Source organism: Lemur catta, chromosome 23 (genome assembly GCF_020740605.2).
Source record: "Lemur catta isolate mLemCat1 chromosome 23, mLemCat1.pri, whole genome shotgun sequence".
NCBI lineage: Eukaryota > Metazoa > Chordata > Mammalia > Primates > Lemuridae > Lemur > Lemur catta.
In genome coordinates, this window is record NC_059150.1 from 4,350,161 (window position 1) to 4,361,351 (window position 11,191).

The 11,191-nt window shown below is 42.4% G+C and overlaps 1 protein-coding gene and 1 non-coding gene across 2 annotated transcripts; one reads left to right on the forward strand and one right to left on the reverse strand.

Annotated features, from left to right (window-relative positions):
- Positions 1-256: 256 nt before the first annotated feature.
- LOC123627167 lies at positions 257-361 on the forward strand. The gene has a single exon (XR_006731169.1). It is a non-coding gene; the product is annotated as a U6 spliceosomal RNA (small nuclear RNA).
- A 3,005-nt stretch (positions 362-3,366) lies between these two features.
- On the reverse strand, positions 3,367-9,290 carry RABIF (RAB interacting factor). Its single transcript, XM_045536263.1, has 2 exons — positions 9,031-9,290; positions 3,367-6,001 (listed from the first exon to the last, which is right to left on the reverse strand). Exons 1-2 carry the CDS (start codon positions 9,154-9,156, stop codon positions 5,756-5,758), a joined length of 372 nt encoding a protein of 123 aa, XP_045392219.1. The 5' UTR covers positions 9,157-9,290; the 3' UTR covers positions 3,367-5,755.
- Positions 9,291-11,191: the final 1,901 nt, after the last annotated feature.

Below are 11,191 nucleotides of genomic sequence, written 5' to 3' on the forward strand. Positions count from 1 at the left end.
ACGTCCTCAGTGTTATTTATGGGAATTACACAACCCCCCCCCAGCAATATACTTCTTTACATCACAACAATTAAAACTAATCCTCTTATAAGGCATTTGAATTTATTTCTATTATCTAGACTGCCTCCAAGCTTAGGTTTGTATTTCTAACTTTTCCTCCCCTTCTTCCTCTGTATCACCCCACTTAACTCCTCTGCCATTGCAGACACACCATTTTCACACATCTCTTCAGGAATTTAAAATATTCCAAATTTCTGTGCTTGCTTCAGCAGCACACATGCTAAAATTGGAACAGTAGAGAGAAGATCAGCATGGTCCCTGTGCAAAGATGACTGGAAATTTGTGAGCATTTCATATTAAAAAAATATTCCCCAGTTCAGAGAGTCCCATGGTCATCTCTAGTTTTCAAGCAATCTGAAGGAGCCCAATAAACCTGCATTCTTTCACTATATATACTCTCCCCATCCTCCTCCACCACATTGCCATGAAATGATGCTATGAACTGAAGTAAGAACCACAGTCAGTCTGGACAAGGGAAGGACAAAAGATGGAGAGGCTCTGTGGAAATAATACCCTGTTCACCAGGTGGTGAAGAATCAAGGTAAACACTAAGATACCAGGGCCATGCTTCAGTATTCACTCTTGAGCCAGTGCCAAGACTATATAGGCAGTAGCTGGCTTTCAAATGACTGAATTACTTACAAATATTCACCTTGACATATAGTTGTCCAAGCTGAGTGCCTACATGAGCTCACCTTCTCTTCCAGTTGTCTTAGGTTGAAACTTCTCTCTCTGTTGATGGGGGCAACTGATCCTTAGGATAGAACCCCAAGTTTCCAGACAATCCCTATTTTACATCTCATATCAGAGTCCATTCAGGACAAAGGGCAGAAGGGATAATGGATAAACCCATGGAAGTTGCTCACTCTCCTCTTACCTCCTTGGGGCCGTGTTTCCAGTCCACATTCTACCTCCTCAATAGTTCCCCCTCCATTACCCAGGTCACACAGTTCATCTTGGCCCCCAGCCTGAAACAGACTGCCCAGGGTCACCAGGTTTGGGTTTTGGAGGGACCCAGTTCTTATTGTAGCAGAGGACTTGTTCCTGGTATTCAACATTAGAATTATTTGTTATAGCATTACACTTTGTGTACACATAAAGGTTTGTGTCATAAGTCACAAACTACTCAACATATATAACATTGTTTCTATTTGAGGCAAAATGCATTCTAAGGTTCAACTGACTTCAAGTGAATTTGCTGGGCATTTCTGCCACTTAACTCTAAATTATGATACTTAGACACACATTCCAGGAATTTAATTTTCCAAACACAAGAAAACTTTGGTCACAATTGAAAGGTTAACACTAGTAAAGTTAATATCTTTATTCCCTTACCCTCTGAAGACTAAGCCATGGTCACAGCCACATGGAGATACTCTCCCACCGACCTGTACAACTGTTTTCATTGTCTTTGTCAAAAAGCACTGGAAAAAAGTGCAGTACCTACTCTAATTTTTAACCCACTATTCCTGTGCCAGAAATATAATTCACTTTAACTTCTAATTCCATTTTCAGAAATCTGCATGAACTACTTTAAATTAGTCCCATTAAAATAATACAGCATTCAGCAGAGTTTATTTTAAATTCCCTTCACAATTATTTATTGAACTATTAAAATGTGGTAGACATTGGGCTAAGCACCAAGGGTAAACAGGATATTTATTCTTGGTCCCCATGCTTATGGAATTTAGCATCCTTAGAAGTGAGGAAGTAGAGTCATGGGTTTAATTTTTAAGTGTATATAGGTTTAGGAGATAATGGAAATGAAATGCTATCTGATTTTGAAGGGAAGAACAGATGTTTAGGAAAATGGGCTTTGTATAGAACTATTACATTCTTTTAAAAAACTTATTGTGAAAATATAACATATAATCAGAAAAGTACACAAAAAATATACAGCTCAATAATTTGTTACATAGCCACTATCAAAATTAAAATAAAACACAGAACATTACCAGCATTGCAGAAGCCCTCATGCCCCCTCCAAATCATTACCCCTGTGTTTATCATAAATCAAGTGTCCCTATGCATGGGTCTGTTTCTGAGTTATTTTGTTCCATTAGTCTACTTGTCTATCCTTTTGACAGGCTACACTGTCTATACAATAGAAAAATTTTCCCACTTGTTTTTCTCTATGACTATTTTGGCAATTGCTGGTCCTCTGCATTTTCATATAATTTTTAGAATCAGTTTGTTGAATTTCACACACATACACACACACACACACACACACACACACACACACACCCGTTGTGTGTGTTTGGGATTTACTGAATTTATGTATCAGTTTGGGGAAAGTCGACAACTTTACAGTATTAGTTAGGAGCTGACAAATTTTTTTCTTAAAGGATTAGGTAAGTATTTTAGGCTTATTATTTTTGCTAAGAGGCAAAATTGAAGATAGTGTATAGATACTTATATAACCATTTAAAAATGTAAAAGCTATTTTTAGCTTGAAGGCTCCTAAGCCTTAAAAGATCAGGTGCTAGATGAATGGATTTTTCCTGCAAGCTGTATTTTTCTGGCCCTGTGAATATGTTTTCTTTTAATTTCTCTCAGTAATGTCATTTAAGGTTTTGTGTTGTGGACTTATATATCTACTGTTAGAGTTATGCCTAGCTCCTAGTTTTCTAGTTCTCTCTTCAGCTGTGCCTATTCTGCTGTTAAAACCTTCCACCGAGGCAGGAGGATTTCCTGGGCAAAACAGTGAGACCCTTGTCTCAAAAACAAAACCAAACACAAAACCAAAACCCAGGACAGTGGCCCCTAACATGTTATTATAGTTCTCTGATGCCTTCACACAGATCTTTAAAATATTTCGTCCAGCCTTTTTAGTTGCCCGCCGTGAGATGGCCAGTCCAAGTGATCTATCCACCGTCACCAGGAACAGAACTCATTAGTTATATGGTAGCGTTACTTGAGTAGCATCATACAGGACATGGTAACATGTAAAATGTCAGTACACCATCATCTATCTTTGTTTCTGTTTTGTTTTTGTTTTTAAAAGACAATTTTGTAGAAAAAATTAGGCCTTGGCAAAATCAATTACCCTCCCTAATAAAAACCGCAGGTTTCTATACTCCTAGCAGCAAGCACTGGTTACCTACTGTAAACAGCAGTTAGCTGATTCACAAGTACTAACTGACAGCCTATTATGTGTGAGGGGAATGAACAAATGACATTTGCATTTTACAGCAGACTAGTCAATTAGCTGACAGACCTCAAGCTAAACCCTAAGGTTCGGGTTTCAGCTCTCCTCTGCTTTTTCAAATTATATGTTCTTCACAAGGACATGGAGCAATCTAATTTCCACTGTTTAAATGTCTTTATTTTTTTCACATCAAACTGGAAAGGCAGAATAGCAACTTGATATTTTTTGGCTACTTGGGCAACAATGTTTGGCAATTCTCAAAAAAAAAAATACAAAAAATGACCAATAAGTATATAAAAATTTCATTAGAAATAAAAAAAATGCAAATTAAAACAATGAGATACTGTATTTTCTATTAAAGTGGCAAATTTTTTTTTGTTCTGGTTTTTCAGGTATTCATTCATAGTAACAGCAAAAAAATTTTTTAATAAATACCCAGTGTTAGTAAGGGTTCAGAGAAACAAATGCTCTTTTGCACTGCTGGAGGAGGGTAAATTAGCACAGCTTTTTGAGGAATATGTGTCAGTGCAGCAAAGCTCTGAAAACGTGCATACCCTGTAATTCCACGTCTAATGATGTATGCCAAGGAAGTAATTAAAAACGCGGATACAGATTTAACTATAAGGTTGCACGGTATATCACTGTTCATAAGAAACCAGAGACAACCTAATAGTGCATTGTTTAAATAAATTATAGTACAGTGATACAATGGAATACTAATGACAGTGGTGTACATAGATGGTTATCTACTGACATAAGATTTCACCCTATTTTGTTAAATAAAAAAGCAAGTTGTATAAGAGTACAGTAGGATCTCACATTTGTTTTAAAAAACCATACATGTTTATATATACACATAGAAAAACACCGAGAAGGATATATACCACATTACCATTGGAAATCTCTGGATGGTGAAAGTATGAGTGATGAAAAAAAATTTATACCCATTTTTGAATCTGAACATGTACTATTTCTGTGATTAAAAAAAGAAAGAAAAGTTAAAGCCTAATTTTAAAAAATGCTTTGCTTAGGTTTTGGCTTGTGATGTGAGGGGCCATGTGCCCCTAGAGGCATCTACTTGGTTTTGTTCCTTCTAACCTGAGTGGATAATTCTCAGTTGTTTTTTTCTGCAAATACCATAATCACATACAACTGACCGTTTGTCTGGAAAACACAGTTCCCTCCTTTTCTATGGGAGCTTGCTCACGTTGACTGGGGAAGAAAGTCACCTTTCTACGGAAATAGGTTGACTGAAGACTATGCCCAAGGCCTGCACTTCACTGGGGAGCCCTCAGAAAGTTTTTGGGTAAAGGAAAATAGATGCAAGGAAAAGGACTTCATATGGTAAGGGCTCTATTTAGTCCTTATTTCGATTTTAGGCCTCCTGAATCTTAGCGGCAGGGCTAACGGGAAGATACTTGAAATCTGGTTAAACAGATTCCTTCTAAGACAGCGAGTCATTTCAGATAGAAACGACAGGATAATTGGAAATCATGTTGAAGGCTTAGATAAGTTTAGTCATATCAAACTGTTAGAGCAACCCCACAGCTACAGAAATAGAGGCATTTGGATCGACAGTTGCTATAGGTTCCAACTAAACCAAAACTCCATGAGGACCATGCCTAGTAGGTTCAGTAAATGAAGACAGTACCTATCAAAGAAGTCTTCCTAAGAACAAAGGAAGAATGTTATCTGTCCAGATGAGATAAGCCTGTAAACTCCCATATAATCTGGCAAAGGCTTTGATCCGACATATATCCTTCACCCTCCACTCTGATTCCAAAAGAGCCTGGGTAAACAGCTAGGGCTCAGTTTTCCTTGAGTGGCTGCCAGATGGGATTGAAAATCTGGTTCTCAACTTATAGGCTGTAGCAATGAGAAGCTAACACAAAAAGAAAGCACATCAAGATTTGAAGGGAAGAGGGACCACATTCATCTTCACAATAGAATGTCATCATCAACCTACAGCAGAGGCTCTCAAACATGGTGTTAGAGATGTGTCCAAAGTAATGTGTTTCTGATTAGTGGTTTAAATATCCAAGTTTGTAAGCGCTTTCCTTTTAGAAAAAAGATGACTGTAGATAACAAGGTTATACAACAAAGTCACTCTCACACATCTGTATGCTTTCTTGAATGAGAGAAAAAAAGGTAGAGTCTTAACTATCAGCATATGAACATCCTTTGTCATGGCTAAAAGGCTGAATACTGTTCTTCTAGAGCAAGGAAAAAGGGAGGCCCTGGGTAAAATAGAGCCTAGGCACAAGGCTAAGGCTGAGACTAGGCTTGTGGAGGCACTATAGTGGCCCAAAACCAGGGGGAAAAGGAGATTAGGAAATGGGATGCAAAATGAACCAAACACGAGGCATGGACTTGAAGCTTTAGGGAAGCAGGATAACCCTCTGCATGAAAAGTGGACATGTCGGTATTCATCATTTGTATTAGCACAGAGACGAAGGCAGCAGAACAGTTATACCAGGTTAAATGCCAGTCCTTGTGGGGGGTAGCTTTATATTTGGGGGTGGAGCTGAATCCCCTTCCCCTCAGTTACTCATGGGAAACCCGTTCCAAGGCCACATAGAAACTGTTCTTGTCATCTAGGCAATGCCAGCCAATCGGTCCAATTTCACAGTCCGCACAGACCAGAAACTTGATGTTGCCCACGTCCTTGGTGAAGCCCACATTCTCAAAGATGAACATGTCATTAACCAGCCAGTGTTCCTGGAGGAGATCGCCATCAGGATTGCTGCCATCAGCCAGTGCTGGCTTCTTTCTCATGGAGGGAAGGAAGAGCTGCAGTGGAGAGAACACAGAGAACATCAACGTTGAACTGGCCTGGTCATGTCTTCACCTGCATCGTACCCACACTTTACACCACTCACTAGCCGGAACGACGACAACTACAAAACAGAGCAGCCCTCTCATTAAGTTGTAGACTAGGATTCTTAAGAGACAAGAAAGAGGAGCATCAGCTGGGTACCGTCCTTACCATGGTCTACAGGGCCCTGCATGGTCCTAGTCTCCTTTCTGGCTCCTCATGCTTTAAACACACCGGGCTCTTCCCTTCCGCAAACAGCGTAAGTCTGCTCTGCCCTGAGATCTCGGCCCGGCCAGCTCCTCCTTGGCATTCAGCTCAAATGTAACCTTCTTAGGTCTTCTCTAACCAAACAATCTGAATTAGCTTTCCTTACTTGCCCACCGTATTTTTAAAAAAGAGCTTTACTGAGGTATAATTGACATATGAACTGCACATATTTAAAGTGTATAGTTTGATACACTTTGGTACATGTAACAAGATAATGAACATGTAACAGAAGGGTATGAAAAAGGGCAAAATGTTTTATGAGTTGTCTCTTTAAAACACCTCACCCTTTTTGAGGAATTAAAACCTGCATTCCTGCCTGAGACCAGTAACAGAGTGTCTTAAACTGTTCTCTCGTAACTTAAACCACAGGAGATGGCTCGACAGAATTATCCCGACGGAGGTCAGGAGATCATCTTCACCGGAGATGCTATAGTTAAACAGCAATAGCAGAAAGCTGAAAACCTCCTTTCAAAACCTTGTATTTCTGTTTATGGAGGGGATGATGGCTCTTTAAGATGAGAGTCTACCATCCTCCTCATTTGCCAGCAAACTGATAAACTTCTGTTTCATCTTCCCTCTTCGTGCAGCCTCAGGGACAAGTGCCGAACTTTTGGTAACAAACACATTCATCACCTCTAGGAGTTTCTTCATGCCACTCCCACTTGTTTACTTACCATTTCTTTTCTGAAATTATCTTATTCACTTATCGGCCTACTTACTTCTCACGTGTCTCCCTCCACTAGAATATCAGTTCCTGGAAAGCAGAGAGCTTAGCCTTCTCGTTCATTACTATATGTCTAGTGCTTTGAATAGAAACTGGTATATAGCAGGAACTCAAATATTCATTAAAAGAATTAACAGATAGGCCGGGTGTGGTGGCTCACGCTTGTAATCTTAGCACTCTGGGAGGCCGAGGTGGGCGGATCATTTGAGCTCAGGAGTTCGAGACCAGCCTGAGCAAGAGCGAGACCCCCGTCTCTACTAAAAAAATAGAAAGAAATTAGCTGGACAACTAAAAATATATAGAAAAACTTAGCTGGGCATGGTGGCGCATGCCTATAGTCCCAGCTACTCGGGAGGCTGAGGCAGGAGGATTGCTTGAGCCCAGGAGTTTGAGGTTGCTGTGAACTAGGCTGACACCACAGCACTCTAGCCTGGGCAACAGAGTGAAACTTTGTCTCAAAAAAAAAAAAACCAAAACCTTAAAAATATCAAACAAGAATTAAGAATTTAAAAATAGTTGAAGATGATGGATATCCTAATTATCCTCATCCGATCACTATGTGTTCTATGTATCAAAACATCAAAAAGAAAATTTAAAAATAAACTCCTGTACAGTCTCCTAATTTCTGCCAGTTCATAAAAGTGGACAAAACCTTGCCATGGGAAAGGAGTACGGGAATAACCTACACAAGGTCACCATACCTATATTAGGTTAATTTGCACTAAGCACAGTGCTACACACTGTCACACAAATTCTTCCCTGTCACCGTCTTCATTTTACAGAATGAGCAACCTGAAGCTCATGGAGGTTAAATCACTCTTCCAATGTTAATGAATGATTAGGTCAGGATTCAGTTACATGTATGTTTAGTTCCAAGATCCATGTTCTATCCACTACTTCATAATGCCACTAACTTGGTAAAACAAATTGAGAACTCCACTCCCAATCCTTGGAAGTCTTTTCAAGAGAACAGGTGGAGCTCCACGAATCTCAAGAAGCCTCACAAAACAAGAAAGATACTTTTTCTTTTTCCCCCCTCTTTTAGGAAAAGCGCTCTGTTTGGGAGAAATAAGTGCTTCTTGCTCCTATATGGGACATTACACTTCACCATCTGTTCAACCACACGAAATAAAATGATCTGTATATTTTTAGAAATAATTTTGAGTGATAGGATAAGCACATGGTTGAAATGACATTCTACTTAGCACTTTCCTGTCGGGTATGTTACACTTACAATAAAAGTTTACCAAAATAAAATTTTTCTCACTTGAGGTGATGGTGGTAGGAAGAGTATTAAAATTCCTAACTTGAAGAAAAAAAAATTAAGTTTTCCTTCGAAATTTATTTCCAGGACTTCCGATATCTATCCCACTTGCAATGTGACTCGTCTGGAAAACTCGCTTCCAGTGCCTTGGTAAAGCGTGTAGGTTACGGGCGCTATTATTTCGTCACGTCCTCTACACCAAAGTTGTTTCTGGGCTCCTTTGTGGAGCAGACAGACAGGCGCCTGCCAAAAATGAGACGGCGAACTAAGGGTGGTGGCTGGGGGCTTGGTGTGGGACAGTAATCAAATGACACTCACGCGCCCCCGGGCATCACCTGGGCGGCGGCTGAAACGCACACCTGCCGCTCTCGCCGGCCCGCACAGCCGCGGGGAGCAGCGGGCCGGGGGCGCCTCCCCGCCACACGCGCGCGCGGAGCTGCGGCCCCCAGCGCGGCGGCCCGGGCGACGGCCAGGGGACGCGCCGAGGAGCTTCCCGCGGCCCGGCCTGGGGCGGGGGGCCGCGCCGGCGGGGACGCGCCGAAGGGCTCCCGGGGTCCGGCCCCCGCCCGCTCGCCGCGGCCGGCCTCGGGGGCGGAGCTTCGCCGAGCGCGCCCCGGGGGCGGGGCCTGACGGCCACGCAGGGAGGGGCGCGGTCTCCGGAGATGGACGAGCCCGGACCCGGGCTCCTGCCAAGGCAGCCCCTCCGGGAGAGCGCGCGGGTGTAAAGGGCCCCTCGCCTGCCCCCCTACCTGTCGGCGGGAGAAGAGAGCAGTCCCTGGCTGCAGCACCCGGGAGCCGCAACGTTGGCACAGCACCGCCTTCCGGTTCCGGCCCTCGGCTGATACTAACTCGCTCAGCGGCTCCGCTTGTTCCATCGCCGCTACCGCCACAGCCTCCTCGGCCACGACCGCGCAGGCGCTGCCTCTGCTCGCTCTGTCTCCACTGCGCGGGCGCGGCAGGAGGACGACCACGCCCTCTCCGCGCGGGCGTCCGCTGCCCCCGCTCGGGACTCTACCGCGCAGGCGCCTTCGCTCATCGCCTAACCTGAGCGAGTAGGTGTCGGCTGGCTTTGTGACAAGGTCACTTCCTGGCGCCAGTGACAAATCTCCTCACCTAGCTGGTCACTAATATTAAGACCTAAACAAATACGTCATTAAGGTTGACGCTACTGTTTAGCTTTCTGAGATGTGAATTTAGTTTCCTAAATGAAAGGGGACATTACTGGGGGCAATGTGAAGGGACCCTGGGTCGGACTCCCCATCAGCAAGTCATGGCTACCTTAGCTTCTTCTATAAGGAAACTACTTAGAACGGCATGTACCTTTTTGGTACTGGAAAAAGATGCCTGGAAGCTTTAATTGCTGGTCTCTGTCCTGATCATGGTGATCATTTATGATGCGGCAAAACATTGTTTTGAAGCACTTTTAGCAATTTATTACATAGGCTGGGCGCGGTGGCGCACGCCTGTAATCCCAGCATTTTGGGGAGATGAAGCAGGAGTGCCTGAGGCCAGGAGTTTGAGGTTGCAGTGAGCTATGATCGTGCCACTGCACTCAGCCTGGGCGACAGAGCAAGACTCTGTCTCCTGAGAACAAAAACAAAACCTTACTAAATCATCACAAAACGACAGGAGGGCAGTCAAGATAAAAAAGGTAACTTTCCAGGGCCCATAAATCCAGGTGCAGCTTAAAGCCACTGCTCTTAGTTATTGTAGTTAGTACTTAACTATATAGTATTTATATACGAACAAAGGTGAGAACAAAGTTTAGGAATGGTTAGTAGACTAAATTTGTGGCTGAACCAGATTATGACAGGGGAAAGATGCAGTATCAGAGGTAGGTAGGTAAGATCAGAAAAGTAAATCACAGCTGGGCACAGTAGCACATGCCTGTAGTCTCAGCTACTCTGGAGCCTGACGCAGGCAGGATCCCTTGAGGTCATCAGTTCAAGACCAGCCTGGGTAACATAACAAGAAAAGTAGATCATAAAATAAAAATAAAATAATTGCAAAAATAAACTAATTTTTGAAAAGTAGATCACCATAGATCTAATGTCATGCTAAGGAATTTGACATTTTTAACAGCGGCCTAACTGCTCAATATTTACTGACTATCTGCTGTGAAGTAGTACTGTAATGATCCTATCTATGCTTTAGAAAGATAACTGATTGAACAAACTGGAGAGGCTGGATTGGAAGAGAGGGAAGAGTAGAGGTAAGGATATCTGGAGGCTATTACCTCATGAGTACAGCCAAGAGATAAAAGCTTGAATTATCTGGTAGCAGAAAGAATAAAGATAGGGGAATGGACTTGGAACAATTAAAGATAAAATTGTATAGAACTTAGAAATTGGATGTATTAGTATTGTGATGGGGGTGACACAAGGTAAATGATAGCTTTCCTAGAAACACAGAAGGAACCACCTAATTTGGTGCTTCCTAATCTCTGTGTATGTATGTGAACAGATGAAAGTGTGTAAGATTGGGAAAAGAGCGAAAAAAGAGCTATGAATGTAACATGTTAACTTTTCTGCAGAATATTCAGTTGTGGCTGCAGTATAGAAATTATTTGTGAATTTGGTCTGAAACTCGAAAGTCAGCACTGAAGACAGCCTAGGAGCCATCAGCCCTTTACCCCCACTTCTCTACCTCTCCCTGAACTTCCCCTGAATCTCTTCCTGAGATAGAATGAGCAAGTTTCATAGGCTATGGTTTAATTAGCAGACATCTACTAAAGAAAGGTTGGCAGGCACCTTTAGTGAAAATAACTTCCTCTTGCGGTTCCCGCTTCCTTTTGCTCTGGGAGCATCAGGATTTTTACAATTTTGCAGGCCTTTTGCATAGCTGTTTATATCATGTGCCACAAATTGAAGCAAATGGAAAAGGGACTGGGGGTGACTGAAATTCTAAAAT

Bases quoted from the DNA above. Each gene is read 5' to 3' on its own strand.
- RABIF (XM_045536263.1), bottom strand. From the start codon at position 9,156: ATGGAACAAGCGGAGCCGCTGAGCGAGTTAGTATCAGCCGAGGGCCGG. The intron at 6,002-9,030 runs GTAGGGGGGCAG...TCTCCACTGCAG, and splicing joins CTCTCTTCTCCCGCCGACAG to CTCTTCCTTCCCTCCATGAG.